Below are 13,149 nucleotides of genomic sequence, written 5' to 3' on the forward strand. Positions count from 1 at the left end.
TGCCCACCTGGAGGCAGCAGCACCTCCGGCCCTGCCCTCACGTCCCCGCCCCCTGCTGTCTCTTCCCTCCTGTGTTCTCCCGAACATGTCCCACTTAGTGTGGCGGGAAGGTGCCGGGAAACTTCTTCCTGGACCCTGGGGAAAGGAGGAAGCTCCCAGTCCTATGGGTGGTATTGCTGCCACCCGGGCAGATTTATGGACACTTGGCATTCAGCCACCCTGAGCACGCTTTCACTGGTCAGGTGTGCTCTGTCAGCTTCGCCTTGTTATCCAGAGGTTTGGCTGGTCTGCACCAAGGCTGTGCATCCTTGGTGCATCCCCCAACTCCCCCAATCACTGCCCAAGGGGTGCCCCCATCCTCAGCCTCTGGCTCTTCACCCCAGGTGGCTGAGGGTTGAAGCTTGGCTGATAGCGAGATGGAAGCTCTTCACTTTCCTGGAACTCAATACTGATTCTCTGTGTGGAGGGTCCATAGTGCCCTTGGGACCCTCCTGGCAGCCCCTGAACTGGCCCTGGGGTTGAAGGGGCCCCTCTGCTGGTCTCTGGAGCTCTTCACTGCAGACAGGCCAGCACCCTCGCTTTCCTCCCCGGGGCCCCAGACTGATCCCCCCGCCGCCCTCCCCTCCTATCATTCTGCAGATACTGCTAATCAGCCCCTCAGTGGCCCATGATTGCGCTCCCAGAGATATTTTTACCGTATGCAAATAGGTGATGTAGAGGTGCCCTAATCTGCCGGCAGCCAGTCCCTCGCCACTCCCCTGGCCTCTAGCTGCATTCCCTTTGCCGTTAGAGCTGGCTGAGCATCATGGCCTCGCCTTCTGGATCTCCCCAAGCACCTTCAGGGAAATTGTCCTTTTTAAGGATGGTGGATCTGCCACTCCACACCCCCCAGCACAGGAGCCTTGGGAGAGGTTTCCCATGCTTGGAAGAACAGGGAGGGTACCCACGACATTGCCAGTATCTTATTGAGCTGTGGGAATGCGCCCTGGGCCAGAAGTGAGGAGTGCTGGTGGAGGGGCCCTGGGGGCCTCCTGCCTCCCTCCATTCTGGGGTTCTGGTGGAGCCTGGCCCATCACCAGTCTTAGAAGGTCCAGACCCATCAGCCCTCTTGGTTGACAATGGGTCAAGGAGGCCGAAGGCTGCCTGCCCCAGGGACAACCACACAGGCCTCGGGTCTCTGTCATTTGCACGTGTGTCGAGCACCATCTGCTGCCCAGGGTCGTGTCAGGCACTAGCGTGCACTGTCCATTTCCTCCTCATAGAAACCCGGGAGATGAGGCAGGTCCTGGTGCAACCCCACTTTTACCGATGACCGACTGAGAGATAAGGAGGTGAAGTCACACCTCGGAAATAACCAAGCCAGGCTCTGCCTAGCTCCGCCTGTCCCCAGAGCTAGTGGTGGTTTCTCAGCTCCGTGTTTCCGCCCCATTGTTCTGGGGCCGTTTCCCGGGTCCTGAGAGGCCTCAAAGCTGTGGCCGCGCATCCAGACTGCAACCCCGGCAGCTTCTCCATGCTGCCTTCCTTGGCTCAGCAGCTGCTCCGTCTATCAGCAGCCTGGGTACCGCTGAGCTGGCCTGCCCAGTCACACCAGGGACCTGGCTGGTTGCCAGGGCTGGGCTGGTGGATGGCACTGAGAGAGCAAGTGCCTGAAGTATTAGATGTGACGTTGGTGGCAGGCAGATATGTGAGCTGTCAGCCTAAAGCAACCTCTGTGTCCAGCTACTCCCCTGCTCCTGGGCCCTCGAGGTATAGTCCTCACCTCCCAGAGCACTCAGAGGGCCGGCCTTAAGGGCTTCTCATTCTGGATACCCCTAGAGACCCAGACAAGTCAGACACAAACACTTGCAGTGGCCAAGGTCCAGGGCAGCCCCTGGTCTCTGCTCACTGCCTCCCATGGTGGTCACCATGCTCTTGAAAGCTTGAGGACATGAAGCAGGCAGGGCAGAACCCCCTCTCTACCACAGCTCGGCCTGGCTCTGCCCTCTGGCTTGGCCATGCAACTCATGGGGTGTGGGTTCCTTGCTTTTTGGGTGGGCTGGGTCTCCCAGGAAGACTGTAAGTTCCTGAAGGCCGGGATGCCTCAGCCTAGTCCTCCCGTGACCCCCAGCTGGCACAGAAGGTGTTCAGAAACATCTGGCAGGGTGGGTGGTAGATGGATGAGAAGACTTGCCAAGCAAGCCCTAGAAAGGGAAGGGCACACCTGTTGTATACCAGCTTTTTTGAAGGCTGCCTTCCTCAAACCTCACCCCTCAACAGCCCATGGTTCCCCATTCTATAGGTGAGGAAGCTGGGGCCCAGGAAGAATGAAGACTTTGTAGTAGACCAGGGCCTGGGCTTCAGGCTTCTGTCCCGCCCTCCAGCCTGGGTGGGTACCTGCATCTGTCCACTCTTTCCAGGAGATTTAAGGTCTTTGGGGAGCAGTGCCAAAGGGTAAGGCCTCAAGAGGTCCTCAATCCTTTTGGGTCCCCAGCAGTCTCCTTGGCCTGGTAGGGGCCGACCCTGGAGGGGCCAGTGCAGTTGTCAGCTGCTGTGGACACGGCTTCTGTCTTAATGGGGGAAGACAAATAGCAAACGCCTAATCGAAATATATAGTACATTAGATGGGTGATAAGCATGGGGGGAAGGAGGAGGCTGCAGGGTATAGCTGATGGGGCCTTTTTAACATGTCAGAGAACACCTCTTAGATAAGGTGGTATGGAAACAACGACCTGAAGAAAATGAGGATGAAAGCCACACAGTTGTCTGGCGGGAGAGTGCATCAAGCAGCAGGGGCAGCAAGTGCAAAGGCCCTGAGGCAGGAGCGTGCCCAGCTGGGATGGATTGTGGTGAGGGCCGGCTAAGGTGGGGTGACAGAGTGAGGACCTTGTGGCTCCTGTACAAATGGCTTTTCCTTTGCAATGGGAAATCTTCAGAGGGTTCTAAGCAGAGAATTGACCAGATCTGACCTGGCCTTTGTTCTGGCTCTTATGTGAGGAGAGATGACAGGGAGGAGGGTGCTGAGGCTCACACGGTCACCTGGGCAGGAGGTGATGACGGCTCAGATAGGGCAGCAGTGGTGGAGGTGGTGGGAAGCAGTCGGCACAGGCTGTACATGTTTGGAGGTAGCTGCTGACGGGATTGTGGCTTCTTTGCAGAACTGGCTGCGGCTCTATGGCTACCTACCCCAGCCCAGCCGCCATATGTCCACCATGCGTTCCGCCCAGATCTTGGCCTCAGCCCTTGCTGAGATGCAGCGCTTCTACGGGATCCCAGTCACGGGTGTGCTCGATGAAGAGACCAAGGAGTGAGTTCCCCCCTCATCCAGACCCCACAGACACCTGCCCTCCATCTGGCCTGTTCTCAAGAGGGCTCAGCATGTGGAGTTTCCAGAAAAGAGTGGCCTAGATAAGAGATGCCAAACGGTTTGGTCCTCCATGCCAGTTCTCATTGGTTGGAGTGGCTGCCTAAAGCCTTGTGTTGAAAAAGATCCAGGGGCAGAATCCAGGCCTTGGCAGTAAGGAGCACAGTGATCGATTAGTGATGTCTGACATGGCCAGGGGAGTGTGGAGGTGCAGTCCAGGAGCTGTGGATGTCAAATCCTAGCTAGGCATGGCTATGAATCTAACAATTGACATGACCTAAAGCCATGTCCCTGAAAAGAGTGCACAGAGCATAACGTATCCAGGACAGAAGGCCTTGAGCGACCCTCCATTACTGGGTGATAAGGAGAGAAGGGCTCACCTTGACTGAGCCACTCCTGGAAGCACTCAGTCTTCCAATACAGGCATTTTGCCCATTTTACTGGAAGTTGAAGCTGAGAGTCCCCCATCCCCACCATGTCATAGGAGGGGCAGCTGGGAAGCCTGGAAGTGGCAGTACCAGAACAGGCAGGTGTGTGGAGGAGAGGCTCCGTGCTCACCCCTCTGTGTCTATGTCACAGGTGGATGAAGCGGCCCCGCTGTGGGGTGCCGGACCAGTTCGGGGTACGAGTGAAAGCCAATCTGCGGCGGCGGCGAAAGCGCTATGCCCTCACTGGGAGGAAGTGGAACAACCACCATCTGACCTTCAGGTAGGGGGCTCAGCTGCCCAGGGAGACGTCTGCCCCTTGGCAGGCCGAGCCTCAGGCCTCCTTTCCCAGAGCCCACCCCAGGGCACCCAGCCTCAACAGACCAGCCCACTCCCACACTGATGAGACCGGCCACACACACCAGGCAGTCTCCCTCGAGAGAAGGTCAGGACCCTTCAAGCTGCTTCTGCCCTGTCCTTCCCCACCTCCCACCGCCCTGCAGACAGGGGCTGGCCTCACTGGGCACAGCTGGGCTACTGCCCTAGCACAGACTGTGGCGAGGGGTGGGGGATGGCTGGGGTGCAGGAATCCAGGCATCCATCAAGTGAACAGGCAAGTCGCCTGCAGAATCCTTGGATCAGGGGCCCTCATCCTTTTTGCTGAGTCCTTGAGCAAGAAAACCCCCCAGCCAAGTGTGCCTTGAGCCATGTGATTTTTCCCCAAGGGTTCCCCTTTTTGTTCCAGTCTGGCTCTGTCCCCACTCTGAGTTCCATCTCCCGAGGAAGAGTGGCTCCTATGGTCACTTAGACCTCAAGCCCCGAGAGTGAATTCAAGGTACAACCAACTAAAATATTCCCTTCAGGTTTAATGGAAGTCTCTCCAGCACACAGAGCTGAATGTGATTTATATGCGTAAGAGCAGGCTTCGCCATACTTCATCAAATGCAGGCTCGGGCTACAACTTACTTCCTCTAATCCTCACTGGAACCCTGTGGAGAAAGTAACACACACACACACTCTTTTCTAACTTAACAGATAAAGAAACTGGCCAGGCACAGTGGCTCATGCCTGTAATCCTAGCACTTTGGGAGGCTAAGGCTGGTGGATTATCTGAGGTCGGGAGTTGAAGACTAGCCTGACCAACATGGAAAAGCCCAGTCTCTACTAAAAATACAAAATTAGCCAAGCGTGGTGGTGTAATCTCAGCTACTCGAGATCCCAGCTACTCGGCAGGCTGAGGCAGGAGACTCGCTTGAACCCAGGAGGCAGAGGTTGCAGTGAGCTGAGATCACACCATTGCACTCCAGCCTGGGAAACGAGCAAAACTCTATCTCAAAAAAAAAAAGAAGGCCAGGTCCAGTGGCTCATGCCTGTAATCCCAGCACTTTGGGAGGCCGAGGCAGGCGGATCACTAGGTCAGGAGTTCAAGACCAACCTGACCAACATGGTGAAACCCCGTCTCTACTAAAAATACAAAATTAGCCGGGTGTGGTGGCCCGTGCCTATAGTCCCAGCTACTCAGGAGGCTGAGGCAGGAGAATCCCTTGAACCTGGGAGGCGGAGGTTGCAGTGAGCCAAGATCATGCCACTGTACTCCAACCTGGGTGACAGAGCAAGACTCCATCTCAAAAAAAGAAAGAAAGAAAGAAAGAAGTTGGAAATAGAGAGACTAAGTTACTTACCCAAGGTCACACAGATACTGTTAGAGCCAGGCCTTGAACTCAGGTCTGTCTGACCCTGGAGCTCAACATTCAGAACTGCTCAGCCTGTGTTTCCCAAACCTCACCCATTTGCATCCCATTTTCTAGGTCTTTCCCCCAGCTACATAGTACCTGTATTTTAGTTTACTTAATGTCTCTCTTACTTAAAATCAGTTTATTTGCCACAGTGCAATCTTAATTTAATGATATCTTCATGATCTCCTGGATTTGACAAAATCAAATTATGATTTACATCAAAGCAAGCTGCCAATTGATACTAACGGGCTTGTTGGTGACCTTGCGTGCCCTCTTGGGAACATACCAGCAGAGGACAGTAGGCCCTTGGCCCTGTATCCGCTCACTCATCTCCCACCCACCCCCAGCATCCAGAACTACACGGAGAAGCTGGGCTGGTACCACTCGATGGAGGCGGTGCGCAGGGCCTTCCGTGTGTGGGAGCAGGCCACGCCCCTGGTCTTCCAGGAGGTGCCCTATGAGGACATCCGGCTGCGGCGGCAGAAGGAGGCCGACATCATGGTACTCTTTGCCTCTGGCTTCCACGGCGACAGCTCGCCGTTTGACGGCACCGGTGGCTTTCTGGCCCACGCCTATTTCCCTGGCCCCGGCCTGGGCGGGGACACCCATTTTGACGCAGATGAGCCCTGGACCTTCTCCAGCACTGACCTGCATGGTGAGGACAGCTAGCCAGGGTTGGGGGCAGGGCAGGCGGCGCCGGAGCTGGGCAGCAGTGCCTTGCTGAGTGGGTTCAGCAGCCACAGGGCTGGGAGGAGAGAGTTCCCCTGTGTTTGTCTCCGGATCACTATACTTGATTTCAGTCTGTTGTCCCACCATCTCCAAGGGGAGGCGAGAAAGGATGATTGTACCCATTTCTCAGATGGGGTTGTTGTAGACCAAAAGAGCTCAGCCTCTTCCAAGAGGGAAGCAAGGGCAGGCTCTCTGGCAGCCTCAGCCTGGCGGGTCCAGGGTGGTTAGGTCCTGGGACTGGCCAGAGCTGACTGTGCTGCCTCCTCCTCTCCCCGAAAGGAAACAACCTCTTCCTGGTGGCAGTGCATGAGCTGGGCCACGCGCTGGGGCTGGAGCACTCCAGCAACCCCAATGCCATCATGGCGCCGTTCTACCAGTGGAAGGACGTCGACAACTTCAAGCTGCCCGAGGATGATCTCCGTGGCATCCAGCAGCTCTACGGTGCGTGGGCTGTTACCAGCAGGCTCTGCATGCCGCTTTTAAGTCCCTGCCCAATGAGGAGTAGGCATTACTGCCATCCCCATTTTGTAGATGAGAAACCCAAAGCCCAGTGAGGATTAGTGACTTGCCCACATCATTTGGGGAATAAATGGTGGTGCTGGAAGTGAAACCTAGAGCTGGCTGCCTCCAGGGCCTGGCCCTCACTCGAGGTTGTGGCTGCAGGCTAGAGGCCTTGAAGGGACACAGGTGGCACCATTGTTCCTCATGACCTTCCTCTCCTTACCCTTGGCGGTATTCTTACTAGACCACAAGTGCCTCGGGGATCCCAGGACCCTCCCCCTCCCACCGTCACTTCCAGCCTGAGCCTGTCACAGCTCTGTTCACAGTGTTGCGGGTTTATCACTTCCCAATGGCTTCGAGGAAGTGCCACCCCCCACCCAGGGCCCACCAGAGAAAAGTCTCCAGCAGTGAGGTCCCCGGGGCCAGTTCAGTGGGCCAAGGCCTGCACCCTGTGCTCACACCGAGCCCTGCTCGGGGCTGGCAGCTCCTGCCATGCTGGACACTTGATGGGCACCCCTTGCTGCATCCCCCACAACTTGGAAATGCAGAGTCCAAAATGCCTGAAGCCAGGGCCTGGAGCCTCTGCTGAAGCAGGCTGGCATCCCAAGGGGAATGTCCCCAAGGGGACATGCAGGCAGACACCCTCAGGAGCACAGTGACCCAAGGTCAGTGTGGGGAGGTTGAGGAGGGGCTAGAAGGAGGAGGACCCAGGTCCCACCGAGGATGGAGGCAGGTGTTGGGGAGGGGTCTGCTGTAGATGGACAGGATTTTACTTTCCACTTGGGTGGACCTGTGCTGGGGGCCCAGGGCCCCGGATTCTGAGTAGGAACACAGACCTCACTTCTGAACAGACTCACCGCCTCTCTGCAGGTACCCCAGACGGTCAACCACAGCCCACCCAGCCTCTCCCCACTGTGACGCCACGGCGGCCAGGCCGGCCCGACCACCGGCCGCCCCGGCCTCCCCAGCCACCACCCCCAGGTGGGAAGCCAGAGCGGCCCCCAAAGGCGGGCCCCCCAGCCCAGCCCCGAGCCACAGAGCGGCCCGACCAGTATGGCCCCAACATCTGCGACGGGGACTTTGACACAGTGGCCATGCTTCGCGGGGAGATGTTCGTGTTCAAGGTCTGGCCCTGCCTCCCATGCCTGTCCCTAAGCCTTTTCCCTGGCTGCTCTGGGCCCCCTGTCCCACCCTCACTCAGCAGGACCCGGGGAGCCATTAAGCCCTCAGCTCTAGACGAGGTGGAATCCAGCCCGAGAGGTTGAGGGACTTGTCCAGGGTCACATAGCAAGCCCTAGTGCCAACTCCCCAGCTCAGGGCTGTTTCTGTGCAGCCCTGAGTTTCCAAGCCACTGCCTGCCTCAGTATCTCAGTGTCCTCTCCCTGGGCCCACCCTCACCTGAGAAGGGGTGGTTTGAGGATGGCACCTCTCTTAGCCAAGGCAGCTTGCCTGTGCTGCCTGCTCACACCACGCCCTCCCCAGGGCCGCTGGTTCTGGCGAGTCCGGCACAACCGCGTCCTGGACAACTATCCCATGCCCATCGGGCACTTCTGGCGTGGTCTGCCTAGTGACATCAGTGCTGCCTACGAGCGCCAAGACGGTCGTTTTGTCTTCTTCAAAGGTGAGCAGGGGTAGGGTTAGGGGGCTGGGCACCCTTCCTGCCATGACCTCTGACCCTGCTGGACCCAAGGGAAGACGAGGTGAAGGGCTGCATTGCATGTCTGGTCCTGTGCCCCCACTGTGGGCTCACTCTGGGAGGATGGGGACACAGCAGCAAGGTGGGGACGGGAGGAAGATAGAGGCCGGGGGCAGGGTTGGACCTGTGACCCGGAAGTACCTGGCCACCTCGTGCAGCGCAGGGCTCAGCCCTGCTTCCCTCTGTCCTTGCCTCTTTGCCTCCTGCAGCCCCATCCTCATAAGAACAGGTGCCGCCAACTCACTCTGGGGCCAGATTTCTGTGGTCTGTCTTCAGAGACAAGGTCTTGCAGGGCAGCGCCCCGTGGTGGATCCACCAGGGCTCTAACCCCACTTTCCTGAGCTTCAGCGAGGCATGAGCGAGGCATGAGGACAGGGCTGCCCCACACTAAAAGCAGGGAGTGCTGGGCCACACACTGAGGGCTGCGAGTGAGCTCCAGGGACACAGCCCCCAGACCCAGAGGCCAGGCAGCCCCCTCCCCATACAAGAACTATATGTGTGGGGGTGCGTGTGCACATGGAAGCGAGGGCCGTGGGTGGCGTGTGGCGTGTATGGGTGTGAGCAGGTGACTTGCTCATGGGAACAAGTGTGCCTCAGGTGTCTGTGAGTGCGTTGTGTGATGTGTGGGTGACTGCATTGTATGTTGTCATGGATATGTAGAGGGGTGTGAGTGTGATTTTGTGTGTCTTAGGGGGACAGCAGTGGATGTGAATGGATTTGTGGGCCCAGAAGAGCATTCTTTTCCCACACACACCCCTCAGCCCCAGGCCTGTCCTCACTTTGCCTCCCACCTCTCCTGCAGGTGACCGCTACTGGCTCTTTCGAGAAGCAAACCTGGAGCCCGGCTACCCACAGCCGCTGACCAGCTATGGCCTGGGCATCCCCTATGACCGCATCGACACAGCCATCTGGTGGGAGCCCACAGGCCACACTTTCTTCTTCCAAGAGGACAGGTGAGCAGTGCACCTCTCCCCTAAGGGTAGAAGGCCCCAGCTAGGCCCCCCTCAACCTCAGGCCTACCCAGAAAGAATCCACTGCCTATGGGGAATGGGTCCTGGCCCAAGCAGGGTCTCTAGGTCCACAGCCTGGTGCTTTTGGTCGCAGGTACTGGCGCTTCAACGAGGAGACACAGCGTGGAGACCCTGGATACCCCAAGTCCATCAGTATCTGGCAGGGGATCCCTGCCTCCCCTAAAGGGGCCTTCCTGAGCAATGATGCAGGTACCTGGCCAGCCCCTCCCAGTTTGCCCAGCACCTAATAACCCCTGCTACACACACCACGGGGCAGGGCTTGCCCAAGGTCACCCGGCACTATGATGGTGTGTATGGGGGACACGTTGTGTCACGCTCTGGGCTGGGAGCTTACCTAGCTTGACACCCTGGTCCTTCCCGCATGGTTAAAATTCCTTTTTACACACAGGCAAACTAATAAACCAGAGAGCTTGAGCAGAGTGCCCAAATCCCACAGCCAGGACGGTACGGAGTCAGGATTCCAGGCCAGTTCTGCCTGCGTCCAGAGATGCAGCTCGGAACTGCCCTGATGCCCACAGAATCCAGCCGCCCCCAGGCAATCCTAGGGGAGCCTTGAGCCTGAGTGGGGCAGGCTTGGCTCAGAGTGTTAGGGGTGAAAATCCTCCCAGGGCATCGCTCATCTACCTAGAAGGAAAGCCCTGTCTCTGTCATTATAACCGAGAGACAGGGAGCTGTGCCTCTTCTATTTTTCTAGCAAGGTCTCTAGTACATTTAAGAAAAACCAGCCAGGTGTAGTGGCTCACGCCTGTAATCCCAGCTCTTGGAGAGGCCGATGCAAGAGGATTGCTTGAGTCCAGGAGTTCAAGACCAGCCTGGATAACACAGTGAGACTTGATCTCTACAAAAAAAATTTTTTTAATCAGCCAGGTGTGGTGGCTTGCACCTATAGTCTCAGTTATTTAGGAGGCTGTGGTGGGAGGATCGCTTGAGTCTGGGAGATCAAGGCTGCAGTGGGCCGTGATTGCTCCACTACACTTCAGCTTAGGTGACTCAGGGGGGACCCTGTCTGCTTTGCCAGTGCTCAGGCCCGTTATACAGCTTCTGTATGTGAGCTTGGCACTCTGCAGCCGCTCTGATCTCTTTTGCTCACCCCTTGATTGAAGCCTGGCCCTGCCTGGTGTTGTTGGGATGCTGGCAAGGTGTCCAAGGCCAGAGAGCCAGCCCAAGGCAGCACCAGGTTCCTTCCGCTCTAGAACAACTGTGGGGTGCTGTGTGGCCTTGAGCAAAACCCTGAACCTCTGTGGTAAGAGGTGAAGCCAGTTCTGGGAAGGGGCAGCAGGATCCCTTACTGCAGCACCCAACCCAGCAGGCTGTAGGACCCTTCCAGGCCTTGCCCCAGCTAATGTCAGTCTGGTCAGGAAGCCCAGGATTCTAGTCGTGCCCTCGGCCCAAAATCCTCTGAGCCTCAGTCTGGCTCCTCCAAGTTGAGATGGGGAAGATTTGAAAATGCCCAGGGAAGCAAATGACAAGAAGGGCGTTTTGAAGCCCTCGGCATGTCCTGGCCTTTGATGGTCTCACTGGTGGTTGGGCTCGACCTGAAGCCAATCTGGCCTCCTTGCCCCCACAGCCTACACCTACTTCTACAAGGGCACCAAATACTGGAAATTCGACAATGAGCGCCTGCGGATGGAGCCCGGCTACCCAAAGTCCATCCTGCGGGATTTCATGGGCTGCCAGGAGCACGTGGAGCCAGGCCCCCGGTGGCCCGACGTGGCCCGGCCGCCCTTCAACCCCCACGGGGGCACAGAGCCCGGGGTGGACAGCGCAGAGAGCAACATGGAGGATGGGGATGGGGACTTTGGGGCCGGGGCCGACAAGGATGGGGATAGCCGCGTGGTGGTGCAGATGGAGGAGGTGGCACGGACGGTGAACGTGGTGATGGTGCTGGTGCCACTGCTGCTGCTTCTCTGCGTCCTGGGCCTCACGTATGCGCTTGTGCAGATGCAGCGCAAGGGTGCGCCACGCGTACTGCTGTACTGCAAGCGCTCGCTGCAGGAGTGGGTCTGACCACCCGGCACTCTTGCTCACGGTGCTCAGGGGGCACCTGTGGTTTTGAGATGGCTTCCAGGGGCTCCCTCTGCCCCCAGGTAGGGGCCCCTCTCAGCCCTCACACACCCTGTCTGCCCCGCCCTCATTATTTATGCCCAGGTGTTTGTTTTGTTTTGTTTTTGGCACCTTACTTGACCATTTGTTTCTGTTTCCCCGACCGGGGCAGGGTGTTTAGAATTTTCTAAATGTAGTTCTGCTCCAGACAGGGAATTAGGCCCTCATCGTCCTCTGGCTTGGCCACAGCCAGGGGAGCAGAGAGGCAGAGGCCCACATTGGAAGAGTAGCCCCTCCTCAGCCTGAGCCCTGGGGCCATAACTGCAGACTCTCTTTACCCAGTTGGAGACTGGCTGGCCCCCCTGGTCCCCTCCCTCCCAAGTGAGTCTGGGCCTGAGGAAGAGCTTTCCATCCAGGGGCAGCCCCAGGCCGAAGGGGACCTGGAAGGGAGGTGGGCCGTGGCCCCTGAGCCTGTGTTGAAGCTTGGTTCCTTCCCAATCCACTTCTGACAGCCTCAGCAACCCTGGCTCCTTGTGCCTGAGAACCCAGCCCACCCCCAGCAGCAGCTCCCAGCTCCCACCTCCCCTTGGGCCCACACCTCGTTCCCTCTCTGGAGAAAGGGCCCTGGGCCTGCCTCACCACGGACCAAAGGGAGTATGCCAAGGCCCCTCTCCCCAGGGTAGTAGCAGCCTTGCCCCTAGCAGAGATGCCTCCCTGAGCTAGAACCCTCTGTTCCTTCCCTGCACCTCCTCCCTCCCTCTCCCACTCACACCACCAGCTTAAGGGGCCTAAGCTCCAGCTCCCTCAGGCTTCAGCTGCCAGTGTCCTGAGCCCCAGGGAGAGGGAGCTGACAGGGCCTAGGCCTGGGCAGTGCATGGCCGTGAATGGGTGCCCACCTTTTGGGTGCCCACAGTGCCAGGCACTGGGCATGCAGGGTTCCTCCCTTCCAGCTCCCTGTGCCCGCAGGGTCCTGGGAGGAGAGACACTGGTGGGGATAGGCCAGCCACACATCAGACTGTGAACCCCACTAAGAAGCCCATTGTGGCCTGAGGCTGCCTTCCTCCTGGGTTCAGCCCTGAGGACAGAGATGCCTCCTTCCTCTTTTCCTTCCCAAAGCAAGCAGGAGGCCGTGGCTGCTGTGGGAAATGGTACTGTACAGCTGGCTGTGCTTCCCCATGGCCCTGAGCGAGTGGGGTCTGCCACCCAGGATCCCTGAGGCGCTTTGGGGGCGAAGGGTTTTTCTGGCCTCTGCGAGTGGTTTCTCGTGCACCGGCACCAAGTGCGGGTCTGGCAGCTTCTGCCCCCTGCAGAACCAGAGAGCCAGCCAAGGGGTGGGGCCTTGGGGGTTCCGTGTCCACCCCCATACATTGATTTCTGTAAATAATGTGCACTGAATAAATTGTACAGCTGGCAAGTGTGTTCTTGTTTGTAAGGCCTTCGGCTGGAGCCTCCAGCTGGAAGGGCGTGCAGGTGGTGGGGGTCCAGCCCTTGCTAGGGTTAGGGGGCTTGACCTCAATGCCAAGGAGACCTTGTTCCAATTCCGTTGGGGCTCCTTCCCGATGGCCCTTGGAAACTAGGCCCTGGGAGGGGCAGAGCTTAGGGCTGCCCTCAAGAGTCCAGAAAAGGGAGAGGCAGGGCACCTGGGGTC

The 13,149-nt window shown here is 58.1% G+C and overlaps 1 protein-coding gene across 1 annotated transcript in view; it reads left to right on the plus strand.

The window, feature by feature from the left end:
* MMP15 (matrix metallopeptidase 15) overlaps positions 1 to 12,915 on the plus strand; it is a 21,836-nt gene extending 8,921 nt beyond the window's left edge. Inside the window, exons 2-10 of the mRNA XM_017878915.1 lie at positions 3,135 to 3,283; positions 3,920 to 4,048; positions 5,849 to 6,156; positions 6,510 to 6,671; positions 7,602 to 7,855; positions 8,214 to 8,352; positions 9,230 to 9,380; positions 9,532 to 9,647; positions 11,026 to 12,915. Coding sequence (XP_017734404.1) covers positions 3,135 to 3,283; positions 3,920 to 4,048; positions 5,849 to 6,156; positions 6,510 to 6,671; positions 7,602 to 7,855; positions 8,214 to 8,352; positions 9,230 to 9,380; positions 9,532 to 9,647; positions 11,026 to 11,465 — 1,848 coding nt within the window. The 3' untranslated portion in view covers positions 11,466 to 12,915. The remainder of the gene's footprint in view (positions 1 to 3,134; positions 3,284 to 3,919; positions 4,049 to 5,848; positions 6,157 to 6,509; positions 6,672 to 7,601; positions 7,856 to 8,213; positions 8,353 to 9,229; positions 9,381 to 9,531; positions 9,648 to 11,025) is intronic.
* Positions 12,916 to 13,149: the final 234 nt, after the last annotated feature.

Source organism: Rhinopithecus bieti, unplaced genomic scaffold, assembly GCF_001698545.2.
Source record: "Rhinopithecus bieti isolate Rb0 unplaced genomic scaffold, ASM169854v2 scaffold_11161, whole genome shotgun sequence".
Classification (NCBI taxonomy): domain Eukaryota; kingdom Metazoa; phylum Chordata; class Mammalia; order Primates; family Cercopithecidae; genus Rhinopithecus; species Rhinopithecus bieti.